The sequence below is a fragment of the Talpa occidentalis genome, unplaced genomic scaffold (genome assembly GCF_014898055.3).
Source record: "Talpa occidentalis isolate TD23 unplaced genomic scaffold, MPIMG_talOcc4v2.1 talOcc4.10, whole genome shotgun sequence".
NCBI classification, from domain to species: Eukaryota; Metazoa; Chordata; class Mammalia; order Eulipotyphla; family Talpidae; genus Talpa; species Talpa occidentalis.
Genome location: NW_023600993.1, coordinates 86,563,310 through 86,581,713, shown reverse-complemented (window position 1 = coordinate 86,581,713; position 18,404 = coordinate 86,563,310). Strand labels below are relative to the sequence as shown.

Below are 18,404 nucleotides of genomic sequence, written 5' to 3'. Positions count from 1 at the left end.
GATTGGGAAGGAGGTGTGACATTAAAGATGGACATGAATGGAAATATATATTCTGCCAGACCATCTGCCTATTGAATTAAATGCCCCGTCTCTGTGCTTTGGTAGTACTTTATACTTGTCTGAGTTTTTGGTCATTGTTTATTAATTTTACTTTGTACTCTTAGCATGTCTGTCTTATTCTGTTATTTTTTTTATCTCACAGTCTGTCTCACTATATGAATATCATTGAGGGTAGAAACAATGTCTTATTTTCTCTTTTAACATGTGCTTTACAAAATGAATAAATGGAGGATAATGCAAAGAAGAAGAACTAGCAAAGATTCTTGTCTGTTGTTTGGCTTTCTTCTAGTAAGCAATGGCATCAACCATTCTCCTCCTACTCTGAATGGCGCCCCATCGCCACCACAGAGATTCAGCAATGGTCCTGCCTCTTCCACATCATCTGCACTAACAAATCAACAATTGCCAGCCACTTGTGGTGCTCGGCAGCTTAGCAAGTTGAAACGCTTCCTCACCACTCTGCAACAGTTTGGCAATGACATCTCACCTGAGATTGGGGAGAAAGTTCGGACTCTTGTTCTCGCACTAGTGGTAAGTACAACATCACTGTTGACAACTACTCGTGTGGCTCGGAACTGAAACCAAGGGATAAGTAGATATTTCTGCTCATACCCAAATGTGCAAATTCTACAAACTATAGTGGTTTTTTTGGGCCTCCCCTGGTGGTGCAGCGGTTGAGCGCTGGGCTGCGAAGCTACCAGCAGCCTCTGCAGCGCCGGTTTGATCCCCGGCCACCTGTGAGGGTCCCACATGGCGCGCTGACCTCTCCTGCCGCACCCGCTGCTCCCCTCAGCGGTGTGTTTCGTCGGTCTGTCTGTTCTGCTCCCCGCTCTGGCTCTGGTGAATTCTCTCACCCTCCCGTGCTTCTAACTGTACCCAGTGCTTGTATAAATAAATAAATAAATCTTTAAAAAAAAAAAAAAAAAAAAACAAACTATAGTGGTTTTATATGACTTGTATAAAACTGTTGAATTGCAGATTTTTGTTATAGGTAATCATGTTTAGCAAAGAAACAAAATCTGTAATGGTTACCTTATTGTTTCTTATGGTGTTGATTTAATTCCAATGAGCAGCTTTTAATTTTTCTTATAACTGGATTTCACTGGGCCCACTATGGTTCATCCATAACACAGGTTTTGGTTTGCTTAATATATTCAGTACCTGGTGCCTTGTTTCCAAACCAGAGAGAAAAGAGTAGTCAGTTTAATTTTGAAAATAATAACATAAAATTATTAGTTTTGTGGTTTAAATAAATAGTATTAAAGGGATTATATTCTTCAGCTCCTTGTGCAAATACAATTTTCTTAGAATTTTCAACATACCCATCATTTTTCTTTCTTTATGGAGTGTGATGAGCCTGTGGCATAAGGGAGTGATTTTCTCACATTGACAACTGGGTGTGGTTTGACTCTTAGTGTTTAAGTCAAGTTCTGTATGTTCCCAATGTTTATAAATAAAATTCTTTAAGATTCACCTCCAGGCCTCCCCGGTGGCGCAGCGGTTGAGCGCTGGGTTGCGAAGCTGCCCACAGCCTCTGCAGCGCCGGTTCGATCCCTGGCTGCTCCCTGGCCACCAGAGGAGGGTCCCACATGGCGCGCAGACCTCTTCCTGCCACCCGCTGCTCCCCTCAGCAGTGTACTTCGGTCCTTCTGCCTGCTCTGCTCCCCGCTCTGGCTCTGGTGAATTCTCTCACCCTCCCACGCTTCTGACTGTACCCAGTGCTTGTATAAATAAATAAATAAATAAATAAATCTTTTAAAAAAAAAAAAAAAAAAAAAAAGATTCACCTCCAGTAAAAGCACCCCATGATTATCCTCTTTATGTGATTTGGGAAAAAAAAAAAATTGACTGGAAGTACCAAATCTTAATATTGCAGTTCTCAAAGTGTAATCAAAGACCCCTGGGATTCCCTACAACGCTTTCAGGAGGTACAAAATATCAAAACTATTTTCATAATACTAAAGTATTACTTACTATTTTCCTCTCAAGAATGTATAGTAGCATTTTCTAGAGGCTATGTGATCAGATCAACAGAGGCTAGCTCTGTTGTAGCAACAGATTAAATGAAAAAGCAGATAACTAAGAATCTATTTGTCTTTTTTTTTTTTTTTTAAGATTTATTTATTTATTTATACAAGCATTGGGTACAGTCAGAAGCACGGGAGGGTGAGAGAATTCACCAGAGCGGGGAGCAGAGCAGGCAGAAGGACCAAAGTACACTGCTGAGGGGAGCAGCGGGCGGGCAGCAGGAGAGGTCTGCGCACCATGTGGGACCCTCCTCCGGTGGCCAGGAGCAGCCGGGGATCGAACCATTGCTGCAGAGGCTGCGGGCAGCTTCACAACCCAGCGCTCAACCGCTGCGCCACCGGGGAGGCCTTTTTGTCTTTTAAGCTAACTATTAAAGAAATTTGCAAAACTAACATAATACCACTCTTCTTCTCATACTTTAAGAAATGTTTTCACTAAAAAAAATTAACATGTCATTGGGTATTTTGAAATGGGTTAATAATGAATTTTTTTTTTAATTCTAAGTTTTAATTTCTGATATGGTGACTATAAAAATTTATATAATATTTAATATTATAGTATATATTGATGTATAAATATTAATATATAGTTATCTTAATATATAAATAGTTGGTATAGGTAATATCCTTTATATACAATATTTATATACAATATTTAATATATGATATAGTATAATATGAATATATAATATTTATATAATAATATGACTAGATATAATCCATGTAAATTAAAAGGATCCTGAGACTAAAAAGTTTAGGAACTGGCCTCCCCCGTGGCGCAGCGGTTGAGCGCTGGGTTGCGAAGCTGCCCGCAGCCTCTGCGGCGCCGGTTCGATCCCTGGCTGCTCCCCGGCCACAGGAGGAGGGTCCCACATGGCGCGCAGACCTCTCCTGCCGCCCACTGCTCCCCTCAGCAGTGTACTTCGGTCCTTCTGCCTGCTCTGCTCTCGCCCTCCCGTGCTTCTGACTGTACCCAGTGCATGTATAAACAAACAAACAAAACAAATAAATAAATAAATAAATAAAACATGCCTCTATTAAAAAAAAAAAAAAAATTAAAAAAAATAAATAAATAAAAAGTTTAGGAACTGCCACCTACAAAAATTTTAGTATAGTATGGAAGAAACAACTTTTATATAAGATAAAATACAATCAATGACTTTTTCATTATTTGAGATTTAATTCCTATTGTTTGTGTAGTTTCAGATTGTTCAGTTTTGTTGTTATATAGTATTTTGTTGTAGGAATACCATAATTACACTTTCTGTTCTTGACAGACATTTGAATTGTTGACATTCTGAGGCAGTGTGATAGGTCCCCTACACCACTTTATTATGCTAAAATTTGCTAGAAGAATTCACAGAACTTAGCATATAATTGTGCTCACAGCTAAGATTCATAACAGAGAAATAATAAAGATACACAACTGGATGTTAAAGAGAGAAACATAGCTAGAATCTGGAGAAATCCATGTGCAAACTTATGCTCTTTTCCTCATCTGAATGATCATATAGAATATACTCTTCCCCCAGCAATGAAAATGCAGCTACATGTGCCATGTTTCTACCCAAAGACTCCTGTTAGAGACTCAATGTCCAATGTCTGTCTGGTACACATAGGGACTGTGCCTAACACCTACTTAAATTCACCTTCCCATAAGTACAATATAGTGTACAGCATCAACTATATTGTTTGCAAAAATAATTTAGGCACTGTGAGCTACCCTTACCATTGAGAGAAGTGTTTTTGATTTTGTTGGGGGGAGAAAGCATTTTTGGTCACATTTTTAGATTGTTGCAGATAAATATTACTAATAAACTTTAGACTAATAAAATTGACCCTGAAATGTCAAATGAGTTTCAAAGCAAAGTAGATAGCAGAATGTTACACCAGTTCTAGCAGCAAATTTACGTTGAGCCTGTGCTTAAAGATAATTTGAAGAGTAAAAGAAAAAAATGACAGAAGCAGAAGCTCATTTGCAAAATTTAAAAAAAGGTGAATCCTTTCCTGCTTGTGAAAGTTTATGTAGTTATATCCAATCATCTCTCTAAGTGACTGTGCTTCCTGAGAATATGTATTTGGAAAATCCAATAAAATTTCACATCCAGAAATAATAGCTGTTGTAATTGTCTTTCTGGACATTTACAGTACTATATAAATGTGTGTGTGTTATTTTCATGAATGGATTAGTGGAAAACACCCTTTTTCCTCGTTTTTCCCTTAACAGTGTATTATAGACACCTTTCCTCACTAATAGATGCAATAAATCTGCCCCCTATAAGTATTCTCATGCATGACTGTGTTGTAATTTTTAATGCAGTTTCCTGTTTGTGAACCTATATATTTTCTATTTTTTTTTACTGTTAAATGCAACATTGTGCTGATGAATAATTAAATAAATTACCATACAGTACATATTACGTCTTTGAAAAATTGACGGTTTTGTCAAAATCAATTCCAAGAAGTGATCATTTTTCTTTCAGGGGAACAAAAATTCAGATTAATGCCCAGTTATTGTGGTTTTTTTTTTTTTTTTTACTTGTTATTTAATATTCTGTTTTAAGGAATTGAAATAAAAGTATCTTGTAAATTTTGAGGAAAATATTTGTATTTGTACATTCTCCTAAGGAGAATGACTGAGAATCCCATTTTAAAGCCAGATTTGAAAAACTATAGGGAAAATGCTAATTGATAACTTTCCTAAGACTACTAAAATCTTAGGAGTTTGCCTATTTGAAGGTGCTCTGATATGCAGAGACCTTGTGAAGGTAGAAGGCCCCTGATGGTTTTTTTAACCTTTGTTTTGGAAGATTTGGAGAATTGATACTAGGATGTAGGCAGAACCTATGAAGAAATGAATTTCTGAATAAATGAAATTACTGGGTTATTGAGTCTGTAAGTTGACTTCTTACACTGATGGGGATCTGTTCAACTGGAAACATTGTCAACTAGGTTTCTTGTACCTGAGGTACCTTGCGATGAACCCATCAATACAAGGGACCTCAGTACAAGTGCTGAGGAAGTGAGGAAGACATTGCCCTTCTCTGCACCCCTGTCTCCTGAGCATACAGGAAAATTTAGTTTTAGAGTAAAAGGAAAAATCAAGGAGGCCTTATCTGTTTCATAAAGGAAAGAGAATCCGGTTAAACTTTAAGAGGAGTTCAAATACAGTAATGTTCTTGGAATTGTCCTTTTCCTTTTGGCTTAAAAGGAATCAGACCTACCATTTATATTAGGAGGACATTGTCAAGCTTTAGAAATTGAACTACTTTTTTTTTCTTTTCAGAATTCAACAGTAACAATTGAAGAATTCCATTGTAAGCTCCAGGAAGCTACAAATTTTCCTCTTCGTCCTTTTGTGATTCCATTCCTCAAGGTAATTTTTATGAGTAACTACTAAATGTACTTTATCTTCAACATTTCCTCAAGATCTGCTACCTCTCCCTATTCTGTGATCTCAGGACAGTGCCCCATATTTTCTTATCTTTTATTATGGGTTGGAAGAACAATATGAGTACAGTCTGCAGATAATCTTGAGATGAGATTTATAAAAACCTTGAGTTGTCACTTGTGTTACAGACATTGCTAGTAACTCACAGAAAAAGCAGATAGAGGAGGGGAGCAGGAGGTGAGTGGGTAAGAAGGAAAGGGGGTGGTATGGAGGCAGGCTCTTGTCAGGAAATCTCTAAATCTTTTGGGTGCCACCAGAGTGTGAAGAGTATATGTTAAATCTGAGGAGAACCTCTGAAGTCTAGAAATACCCTAAGAACAGGAGAACCTGTGAGAAGGCAATGTTTGTGTCAGTGTTAGTTAGCTTCTATTTATTCTTCTGAAATTAGTGTTCCCTGGAAAATAACTTTTAGGGGCACTGTTCAATATTATTGTACTTACCTGATAAGACAGTGTTAGATTTATGTGGTATATGTCCTCTTTAGAAAGCTTTATTTTGTTTTTTTGTTGTTTTTTTTTTTTTTAAAGATTTATTTATTTAGTCATGCAAGAACTGGGGTATAGGCCAGAGGTGTGGACGGTGAGAGGATTCACCAGAGACAGAGTGGGGAACAGAACAGGCAGGCAGACCGAAAGCACAGCTGAGGGGAGCAGGGAGGGAGTCAGGAGAGGTCTGCTGAACCGTGTGGGTTGCTCCCTGGCCGGGGATTGAACTCATGCTGCAGTGGTTGCAGATCACTTCATAGGTTGCGTCTTAACCCCTTGCGCCACCAGGGAGGCCCTAGAAAGCTTTATTTTGAAATAATTGTATGCTTACAGAAAAGTTGCAAAGCATACAATAAAATTTCTGTGTCTTTTCCTCAGATTTTTATATATTCATTTCATCCCGTCTACATCATTAGACTCTTTTTGCCTCAGAAATACTTGAGAGCAAGATGCAGGCATGATATATCTGAATACTTTATCTAATACGTTATCTAGTCGAGAAATGAACATTTGTACAACATGAATAATAAATCTTATTCATGTCCCACTAGTGTCCTTTACAGCAAAAGAAAAAGTGGTGGTATTTGTTTTGTTCTGTTTTGTTTTTTTGGTCCTGAACTAATTCATGGTAATTTCTTACATTTCATGTAATGTCTTTTTAGTACATTTTAATCAGCAACAGCTTCTCAGCCTTTTATGGTCTTGACGTTTTTGAAGAGTACAGGACAGTTATTTTACAGACAACCTCAATTTGTGTTTTCTGGTAGTTCCAATGATCAGAAACAGTTTGTGCATTTTAGGCAGGAATATCAAGCAAGTGGTATCATTACATGCTATCAGGACATAGAGATGCTAATTTGTCTGCTAATTGGTGACATTTTCTTTGATCACTTGGAAAAAGTGGTGTCCAGAATGCTCTCCCACTATAAAGTTACCGTTTTTTTCTATTAAATTCAGAAACAAGTATATGACTCATACAGATAAAAAGTAAACATTCTGTTTAACTCATGCTTAAGTGGAGATTCAGTGTAAGGTTTTATAGCAGTTCAGGGAGAATCTAAAAAACAAGCAAATTTATGTTTAAGATTATTGATATGGGGCCTCCCCTGGTGGCAGAGGTGGTTGAGCGCAGCGCTGTGAAGCTGTCCGCATCCTCTGCAGTGCCAGTTAGATCCCAGCCAGACGGCGAGGGTCCCACATGGTGCGGCAGACCTCTCCCGTCTCGCCCACTGCTCCCCTCAGCAGTGTATTTCATCAGTCTGCCTGTTCTGTTCCCCATTCTGTCTCTAGTGAACCCTCTCACCCTCCCACGCATCTGGCCTGTACCCCAGCTCTTGTATAAATAAATAAATAAATCTTTAAAAAAAAATTATTGATATGAATGTGTAAACAGAAGTAAAATTGACAGTCTACATTGGACAGGGGAAATCAAATTGAACCCCAACTGAACGTAATTTTATGCATGTCCGTAGACCATTATTTTGCATTTCTATCAGACATATGTAACTTACAGAATTGTAAAATAACTCAAAGACCATGAAAGCTTAGTGTCAGGTACCAGTGTGCTCTAGATCAAGCAGTTTGCAAAACTGACCCAAGCCAGCCTACCACATGTTTTTGTAGCATCTTGGAGAATACTAAAATCAATGCCTTTAAAAGAATGTTTTTAAAAAAAAAAAAACATTTTTACACTCTGTGAACATTTGCAGTCAGTTTGACAATGGGGAACACTTAACTTTGAGCCGTACGTAGTTAAGCTAAATGTTACCTTCAACTTCTCCTTCATAATGCCATTCTTTTTATTAGTAGTGGACAGATATTGCATGTGTGAATGAATGAATGAATGAGAAAACTGTACTGAATCATTTTTATCAATACTTTTGTCAATACAGTATTTGTGGAAATTAGTTTTCTCTTTTGTATGCATACTCAAATAATATCTTCAGTTTTACCTCTTGACTCACACAGCCTAAAATAGTTGACCAAATAAATATGCCCCTTTAACTTCATTTCCTAAGAAAATGTAATAGCAGCAAAAAGGTGGGTCATTTTACTGATGTGCTAATACAAGATTTTTGGGGTAGCTTTTACAATTAGACATACAGGAAAACACCTGGGTCTCAGGCGCATGGCCTGTTGGTGGCTCTTCTGATCGCATTGAAGCCTTGGCCACTCAGACCAGTCTGGGCATCTTTTTCAACCCTGAAACAGCTATTCTGCGTCTATCTTGGTCTCTCTTCTGTATATCAAAACTATGAGACAGTTATTTCCCCTGAGATTCTGGAAGTCAAAAAAGATTATGAAATTTGTGTTAAGAGGAAATAATTTGCATTTTAAAAAATTCCTCAAAGAGTATATAGCACAAATGTAAAGATATGACTTGGTGTTTTTTTCCAACTAAGCTTTTATAGTTGCGACAAGATGGAGGTTATAAACAGACTTAAAAAGTGTTTTATACCATCAAATTCCCTATTCTAACACTGTTATTTTGGAAAACAGCATGAGGTGGGTTGTTATGGCAGCTTTTTGGCTAGCATTTGGGTTTTGTCAATTTATTTCTGCTTTAAAACAGTCACTAATTATGGTGCCTGCTAAGTTAACCCTTGGTGAAAGGATGACTACTTGCATGTACTAAAACTCTCACTTGCTCATCTGTTTCCCTTGGCATAAAGGCTTCTATTATGACCTCAGCCTGATTTCCTTTTAAATTAGGGGAGAAAAATAGATTCTTATTAGAGGAATACAGGAAAAGTAACTCCTGATGGAGTTAGAGTTAAATTTAAAGTTGTATTAGGTTTTATATGATGTGTCCTCATTAAAGGTTTTTTATTTGAGGAGAAGGGAAAATAATCAGTACAAAATTATTTCGCCTTTTGCAAAATAAGGAAACATCCCAACTGGGACACAGTGTAGCACCTGAGTTTGGGCATTGTTCATATAAGCCTCACAGCCTAATAAGTGTCTTATTGCCTTCTCTCCCATCAACCCCAATATTTCTTTCAAAATCCCATTTTCCAGCCAAGCCATAATAATCACCATTTCCAGAATGTCATGGCAGCTGTCACAGAGAACATGAGGGATGGTTGAACAGTATGCTGTTAGATATGGGTTGGGATTCAGAAGAAACCAAATCTTATAATGATGAAGAGTGACTTCAGTATCAACTCTCTAACTGATCTAAGAATTCAAAAATGTTTTAAGTTTTTAATTTACTATGTTCAACAAACCTTTACAGAGTTTTGTTTCTGTACTAGGCCACAAAAGTAAACAAAGCACAGTCCCTTTCCTCTCACAAGTAAATCAATAATTCAAATTCAGTGTAAGAGATGCAACTTTACTCATCGAGAGGCATATGAGGATCAGGCTGACAAGGAGAGAAGGATTGTTGTCTGTGTTATAAGTTTTTTGAAAGCCATTTTAGTGCTGAACCCTATCATGTAAGCCCAACAATAAGGAAACTGCTTTCAGTCCCTGCCTCTTTTTTTCAAGGCCAACCTGCCCCTGCTGCAGCGAGAACTGCTGCACTGTGCTCGTGCCGCCAAGCAGACCCCATCCCAGTACCTGGCACAGCATGAGCACCTTCTGCTCAACACAAGTATTGCTTCACCTGCTGACTCTTCTGAGCTTCTCATGGAAGTGCATGGAAATGGCAAGAGGCCCAGTCCAGAGAGGTAAGTAGAAAGAACTTTGTTGCCTTGGCTTTTCTGGAACCACCCGGAGTGCAGCTTACCTTGTGAAAGAAAAGATTTTTATTTCTGTAGTTATAGATAGGTATGGTCTCAGAATTTGCTTTGGTGCAACATCAGGCAACAGAGTAAATCTCAAACCTATAGGAGAAGCTCCCAAACATGACCATTTTCAACATTGTGGACACCTGATGATAAACTGCTCCAGAGGGTCCCTTGCTCCAGAACCATAAGAAGTACAATATGCATGAGCTATTTTTTATGGTTTGGGAAATCTTATAAAAAGATGTATAACAATTAATTATTGATAATTATTGATGAAACACCTTTACCAAGAAGTTTGAAATTATATTAATTCATTCTGGAAATTTCAGTATGAGTGACTACCACCATATTCTATGGTTTGTCAAAGGATCAATATTTTAACAGTGGAAAATCTGTCACAATTGAAGCTAATGAGTGAAAACCTTGCCAGCTCACATATGCATTAATTATGTGAGTCTTTTTTTCTCTGTGCAGAGAATTGTTTCAAATAACTGTAAATTGTTATTTACTATTTACATAGTAAATTTGACTTAAAGGCATTCCTAAACATAGTTGCACCTATAACCCTCCATATTCCTATCACATTAGAAAGCTAAGGCTAACTCCTTAGCCTCTTCTTTGCTTCATAAGGCATATATATTGCTGTCTGCTTATGGATGATTTGACCTCTCTTTTTATGCTAGAATAAGTCAGCAATTTTCATTACCCAACTGACACCCAGACTCAGTATTTGCCTCATTCATATCTTTTCTTAGTGTTCCTGTTTGTAAAAGTGCGTAGCACAAAGTAGGCGTTCAGAAAATGTTTGCTTGAACACTTGTTGAAAGATTCAAATATGTTCTGGTTTTTCTGCAGGAGGGAAGAGAGTGGTTTTGAAAGAGATGCAATTCCTCCTGAGCCCCCAGCCAAGAGAGTATGTACCATCAGCCCTGCTCCCCGGCACAGTCCTGCCCTCACTGTACCACTCATGAATCCTGGGGGCCAATTCCATCCTACTCCTCCACCTCTTCAACACTACACCTTAGAAGATATTGCAACTTCCCACCTGTATCGTGAACCCAGCAAGATGCTAGAACATCGAGAAGTTCGTGATAGACACCACAATCTTAGTAAGTGACCAAAGCAACATGGTAATGGCTTAAATTCAGATTGAGTCCTTGGGTTCCTTTCTTACTCAAAGATAAAGTAAAATAATATTGCTTTTTACCATTGATAAGATAAAACAATATAACACATAAAAAATTAGAGGTTTTGTTGATCTCAGCTGACCTCACTTCATAGTTTGTTGCTATAGTATAACTAGGATTAAACAAATTTTAGGAAATATTTTAGAGTAAATGGTTACCATGTATTCTCAAATGTTTAGGAAAAAATAGAATGATAAAGCAAATGGGGTAAAATATTAACATTTAGGAAATCTAGGTGAAGGGTATATGAGAATTCTTTGTATATCCTTGTAACTTTTCGTAATTCTGGATTTATTTCAGAATAAAATATCTTTTTAATAATGAAGATGTGAAATATGTGGTCTTTACTGTGAAAGTGCGTGGATGTGTATCTAAACTTAAATTTTTGTTACACATCCTCAGTAGCTTTGTGATACTATGCAAGTTGCTTAGACTCTCTGAGCTACAGATTACTTCTAAAATGGAGATGCCACCACCATCGTCACATTTAGAATGCCTGGTACATTCATCCTAAATAACCATTAAATTTAGGAAGAAACCAAAAAGTCCCCTAACACATCTCACCCAATATCGGCTTTTGGACAGAGCTATTTGTTATGGGCTCATACAAGTTGACTTAGAAGGTCCCTTGGAGTTCAACTGCAGAGCATGTGTCAGAGTCGAAACCCAGAAAGCTACTAGGTTCCAGGTTTTTCCCAAACCACATTCCCACTTATGAAATAACTTGTGGAGTAAAAGATAGTAACACATTTACTTGCCCATGTCCCTCTGACTTAGATCTTTCAGATCTTTCAGCAGTTTGGACCATAATAATGCCCTGGCTTCATATGGTGGTAGCTGAATGGTGAAGGCCACGACAGCAGTGGTTCTCACTTGGTTCTATTTACTGAGTCTTAGATTGTGATGTACACTACTGAGATTGTGCTATACTCACATTGTCTCATTTCATCCTCACAGCAGACCCATACAGTTGTTATCCCCTTTTTACATATAAAAGATGAAGGAACTATGGCCAAAAATCACATAGTAGCAGAGTGGCAGAGACAAGATTCAGACCTAGCTGTCTGAATGCATCGCCAGTATGGCGCCTCCCTTAGAAGCTATTCTACATGATACAGTTCCTATTCCCTCTGTGTTTCTTTTTATCTGTTAATAACTAGACTTGCCAGTGGTTTCTTCTATATTCATATACAATTTTTTTTGGTCCGCTTATCTGAATTTCTGAGAGAAAAGTGTGCTTAAAAACTATGTCGGTAATTTTGTCAGGTTTTCCTACAATTTTAGAAAAAACTTTTTTTCATCTTGAGGTGTACTTGGAAGACCTTTGGTCCTAATTTGATGATTTAGGTTTAACTATTTGTCTTGCAGGCTGGTTATGTTTTCCTTATTTTTTTCCAGTCCTCTTTTAAAAAACCTATACCCTAATATAGTTTTCAATTCTTACCAAGCCGTTCATTCATTCCTCCACCCCCTCTTACTAAACACAATAACCCCCTTTAGTCTCCAAAATGAAATTTATAGCTGCTGTAACCTATCTTAAATAGTCATAAGTTTAGGAGCAGTATTCTAAGCTATAATATATAAGAAACTATTTTATAATAAGGTGTGTAGTGTTCAGGCATGGTTACACTAGAAGATATAACAAAATAGGCAGTTGCTGGTACAGATATGGAATCATTATGAATGAAACACCAATTCAGGAAATAACAGGTTTTATATTAATGATTCAAATGCCATGAACAGTGTTTTCATGTATGACATGATTTTTCAAAGTGATAGATAACCTAATTCTGTATGCCCTTGATTTACAGTTGTTATGTTCCTGCAAATTTCATTATATATGCAAAAAAAATGTTTTGGTAATAAGTTGTTTCCAAATGCTCATACCATTGTTCACTCTTCTTTTGGTGGCTAGGCATTCTCATTTTGCCACATCCTTGCCAACACTTAGTGTTACTGACTTTTTTTTTCCCAATATATAGCTGTGAACTGCTTTCTTAGTGAAGATTTTATTTGTACTGCCTGACTACTTATAATTTTTAATATCATATGTTTATGAATCACCTGTATTTTTGTCTGACTTACCTATTTATTTCTTTTGCCTGTTTCTTTTGAACTATTTATGTTTTATAATTTATTTGTAAGAATTTTTTTAAATACATACTGAATTGTGATCCTTTGTTGGTTTTTTGCCATTTTGTGAGTCCTACATGCCATTGTGAATCTTTGCCTTAGTAGTGTGCTCATAATTGGTATGAATGTCAGTGTGTGCACTTGGTAGAATTCTGTTCTACTGTAGTCCACTGTATTCTTTCAATTAATTTCTCATTTCCAATAGGCCTAAATGGAGGTTATCAAGATGAGTTGGTAGACCACCGTTTGACAGAAAGGGAATGGGCTGATGAATGGAAACATCTTGATCATGTAAGAATTTTATGTATAATTTCTCAACTATTTATAACTTTTAATTCTTAATATTTCCAGTAGTATTGAAGTATATATATTTGAAATAAACATTCCTAGAGCCATAACATCTTTACAGTAAAAGCTGATTTACCTGATACTCCTCCAGTCAGAGAACTAAAGAGTCTCTCCCAAATCTTTGTGGTAGGGTGATCACTTCAGGTCACAGCCAAGCAGAATCATAGAGTGTAATGGTTAAAAATGTAGGCCTGTGAGTTCAGGTACCACTTTCTCTACCTTGCTTCACCTTTTTTAGCCTTTTGTGAATACACCAGAGGAGTGATAAATATATTATCCAAGACACAATATATATAGGATTGTGTTAAATAAATGGAACTTCTCCAAATACAAATGAAAATTAGTATACTAGTACAGAGTGGAAGCCCAAGCTCTTTCCCATCGGAAGAATTTCCCTTATCACTAAAAAGGGAAGAGAAGATGTAGTATCTCTGTGAGGTAGTTTTTCCTTCGTGAGAGATCTTATCACTGGACAATATTTCTTTGGTTATATTCTTATGCAAATCTCCAGCTTCATTGGATGATTTGGTATATTTAGGTAGAGAGAGCACGTGATTTCATCATAGTATTTACTTTTTTTTTTTTTTTAATATTTATTTATTTATGCATACAAGCACTGGGTACAGTCAGAAGCGTGGGAGGGTGAGAGAATTCACCAGAGCCAGAGCGGGGAGCAGAGCAGGCAGAAGGACCGAAGTACATTGCTGAGGGGAGCAGAGGGCGGCAGGAGGGGTCTGCGCGCCATGTGGGACCCTCTTCCGGTGGCCGGAGAGCGGCCGGGGATCCAACTGGTGCTGCAGAGGCTGCGGGCAGCTTCGCAACCCAGCGCTTAACTGCTGCACCACTGGGGAGGCCCTCATCATAGTATTTAAAGGACCATATTAAAATGAGACTGACTGCTTCAGCCTCAATCTATAAAAAGTATTATTTTTTTTAAATAGAAAAACAAATAAATTATGTGTGTATATTTGAAAAGAAATAGTAAGAAGGGCTTTCAGATGTAAACTTGATATTACTAACCCTATAAAATACTTGAGCATTCTTCATATTTTGTTCACCTGTTCTTGATGTTCGGATTTGGTTGCTTTGAATGTCCTTGTCTCGTCTCTGCCTGGCTTACCCTCTGGCTCAGGCCCTGAACTGCATTATGGAAATGGTAGAGAAGACAAGGCGCTCCATGGCAGTTCTGCGGCGCTGTCAGGAATCTGATCGTGAAGAACTTAACTACTGGAAAAGGCGCTATAATGAAAACACAGACATGAGGAAGACGGGGAGTGAGCTGGTCTCCAGGCAGCACAGCCCTGGGAATGCAGATTCTCTCAGCAGCGGTAAGGGGCGCATCCCATCTAAAATGGCAAGAAAGGCTTTTTACATTTTACTTTGAAGGAAGATGGTGTTCTGTTATGAAGTCGAGTGATAAAGGTGATCATGTAGAATACGTGAGAAAATATGCCAAGTACTTAGTACCGAACATGTTTAAGAAATACTAATTCTTCTTCCTGATGGGAAAATGGGAATGTTTATGATTTTATTGTTTTTAACTCTCTCTAGGTGTATCTTAGGTGGTGATCAAAGAGTATCTAGTTGTTAATTCAGTCTGACTGAATGTACGAGATACATGTGTATCACATTTATTCCTTACAATAGCCCTGAAAATGTTCACCTCCCCTTCCTTACTCCTTTCTCCTCTACCATCCAGGAAAATACCATTTATCAATCACCAGGCACAAGCCACTAAGGGCTCCTACAAAATGTTTACCCTTCTGTCCCATCTTACCTTTTCCCAGCCTTTAAGCAGTAAAGATAAGAGAAACTGTTCTCTCATTCCAGGTGCATCCAGGATGCTACAGCTTTTTCCCTAAAATATGTTCCATCACATCACCTGTTAACCAAAGGTTCCCTATCCCATGGTGCCCTGTGAATGAGAGGACATCTGTGATCAAACTCCCTTCCCATCTACTTTAAGTTCCCTTTTTTCTCCAGAGAAAACAAATCTCATCTTATGATAGACCTAGCATATTCCATAGAAGATAGCTGTTAGTCTCAAAATGACTACCAAAAATATTGAAGCCAGGACACTGGTAACTAAAAGATCTCATTCCTCTACCCTGCCCAGAGAGGTGACTCTTTTTTTTTTTTTTTAAAGATTGATTGATTGATTTATACAAGAACCAGGGTATAGACTAGATGCATGGGAGGGTGAGAGGATTCACCAGAGACAGAGCGAAGAACAGAACAGGCGGACTGACGAAATACACTGCTGAGGGGTGCAGTGGGTGAGACAGGAGAGGTCTGCCGCGCCATGTGGGATCCTCACCTGCCGGCCAGAATCAAACCAGCGCTGCAGAGGCTACAGACAGCTTCACAGTGCTGTGCCTGTGCCTGTGCCACCAGGGGAGGCCCCAGAGGTGACCCTTAAGCTAACTATAGATTAGCACCATTGTGTGGGATATCTGGCATGCCATGATCAAAGAATACTTATAGTTGTAGTATGTTTCCTTTCATGAAAACTTCAAAGCTAATCCTCAGGTATCCCTTACGATCTAAAGCCTCACAAATATTTCCTATAACAAATTGTGGGAATCTACCCCACATTCAAGTCACATCCAAATCACAAACCTTCCTTCACCGCATCTGTATGTGTGCAGGTGGTATGTCACAGAGTGCAGAGTGAACTGTAGTCAGAAGTTGCCCCTTCTCTAGCCATGACTGAGGTCTTGCTGGTGTTGTTCAAACACTGCTTTGTATTAATTAACCTCTGCTCATCATTTTTCGCTCTGTGCTTAGGGGTTTAGCCTAAGGTGACTGTATGTTCCATTTGTATAGGACAACCTAGTTGATGCCTGTTATCCTGTCATAATTATTGTTGGCACCTTCTTCACTCTCAAAAATGAGGATAGTTGGGATTATAAATTATATTGTTGTTCTATGTTTCACTCCATTCTTCATGAATGGCTCTTCATAAATCTCAGCATTCCTTACCTCAGACTTCTCAGAGCATTGTGAGCCTATCTAATTTAAATGTCTTTTAGTATCTTTATTAATGCACATTATATAGTCATTTTTTAATTTTTCTTAAAGTACATGTTTGTCATAGTACAGAAGGAAAGCATAATTCCTATCCTAAACAAGCATGCTATTCAAAATGTGGACCAACACCACTCCAAAAACTATTTGTTCTTTATCTGTGATGATATGAGAATCTTGCTCCTGAAGAGTTCACTAAACTAAGCTTAAAGTTTAAAAATGTTTTGCATTCTGGCATAATTTCTGTATCTCTTCATGGACCACTAACAATTTGCAGACCAATACTCTGACTAGCACCGCCTTATTCTGGGCAGTACTCTTGTGCATAGCACACAAATATTTACCCTGACTTTTTTTTTTTTTTTTTAAAGATTTATTCATTTGTTTATTTATTTATTTATTTATACAAGCACTGGGTACAGTCAGAAGCGCGGGAGGGTGAGAGAATTCACCAAAGCCAGAGCGGAGAGCAGAACAGGCAGAGTGATGAAATACACCGCTGAGGGGAGCAGCGGGCGGCAGGAGAGGTCTGCGCGCCATGCGGGACCCTCCTCCTGTGGCCGGGGAGCAGCCAGGGATCGAACCGGAGCTGCAGAGGCTGCGGGCAGCCTCGCAACCCAGCGCTCAACCGCTGCGCCACCAGGGAGGCCCTACCCTGACTTTTAAATAAATGTTTTAAAATGTTTGGCGTTATACAGAAATCCCTTGTGGATTGTTATTTAAGTATTTGAGTGTATTGATGATTGGGAGGAAAATCGGCTGGAGACTAAATGGCAGCATAAAATAATGAAATTATTCCCCATCTAAAATAATGAAATTATTCCCCATTTAAAATAATGACATACAGGTTCCCTCTATCTAGAAATGTATGATTCACAATGTTTTCAAGAACATTTTTTGTTCAGACAGTAAGGGATATATTGTGTTGTTTTATTTAAGAATGCATAAATAGGGCCTCCCCTGGTGGCTCAGGTGGTTGAGCGCTGCGCTGTGAAGCTGTCTGCAGCCTCTGCAGCTCCAGTTGGATCCCTGCCGGCCGGGAAGGGTCCCACATGGGGCAGCAGACCTCTCCTGTTGCACCCGCTGCTCCCCTCAGCAGTGTATTTCTTCAGTCTGCCTGTTCTGTTCCCCACTCTGTCTCTGGTGAAATCTTTCACCCTCCTGCTCATCTGGTCTATACCCCGGTTCTTGTATAAATAAATAAATCTTAAAAAAAAAAAAAGAATGCATAAATAAGTGTAAAAAATATAAGGAAAAATAAAAACATTATCCTCAGAGAATTCAGGAGAATAGTTTCCTCTGAGAGTGTAGCATGGAAGATATAAATAATGTTGAGTGCAGACTGAGCTCCATTTTTATCAGCTATTCTCGGGACAAGATGCAAATCATTTAAATATTAATGTAGCTTGCTACTACTTATTCTTAGGAATTTGGAGTTACTGAAAATGATCTTTTTCTTGGTCTGGAGGTTTTTGGGTGTTCACTTTATATGATTTCATATTAAATTATACATTAATGTTCTTATGACCTTGTTCATCATGTGATATTTTGCAATTAAAGTTTAAAATGAAAAGGAAAGAACTGATGCAGCTATCAGTTTCTCCTGGAGATAGAACTCAGGGCCCCAGAGTCTGAATATATGTTTGCAAGTTTGGGAAAGCTACTAATTAAGCCCACAATGATAAGCTCCATTCATAGTCATGGAGCTTTCACAAAGTTTTTTTGAGACCTGCAATGCAGTCAAGAGTGGCCAAATTCTAGAAGTCAGCCTCTAATATTAAAGGTAGAGACCAAAAAAACAGAAGTGGGAGTTAACAGCAACTTTTCAGGGGTATAAAAACTACCAACGCGGACCTCCGTGGTGACACACGAAGTCAAATCTCAGTACTGTGAAGCTATCCGCAGCCACTGCAGCGGGAGTTCAATCCCTGGCCAGGGAGGTCACATGGCACACC

At 38.3% G+C, this 18,404-nt stretch overlaps 1 protein-coding gene across 4 annotated transcripts in view; it reads left to right on the top strand.

Annotated features, from left to right (window-relative positions):
- Positions 1 to 18,404, top strand: part of CBFA2T2 (CBFA2/RUNX1 partner transcriptional co-repressor 2) — a 104,055-nt gene that overhangs the window by 74,327 nt on the left and 11,324 nt on the right. For all 4 annotated transcript variants that reach the window (XM_037496828.2, XM_037496820.2, XM_037496831.2 and 1 more), the window contains 6 exons: positions 350 to 591; positions 5,374 to 5,463; positions 9,513 to 9,694; positions 10,610 to 10,863; positions 13,280 to 13,365; positions 14,555 to 14,750. In XM_037496828.2, the coding sequence (XP_037352725.1) occupies positions 350 to 591; positions 5,374 to 5,463; positions 9,513 to 9,694; positions 10,610 to 10,863; positions 13,280 to 13,365; positions 14,555 to 14,750 (1,050 nt within the window). The remainder of the gene's footprint in view (positions 1 to 349; positions 592 to 5,373; positions 5,464 to 9,512; positions 9,695 to 10,609; positions 10,864 to 13,279; positions 13,366 to 14,554; positions 14,751 to 18,404) is intronic.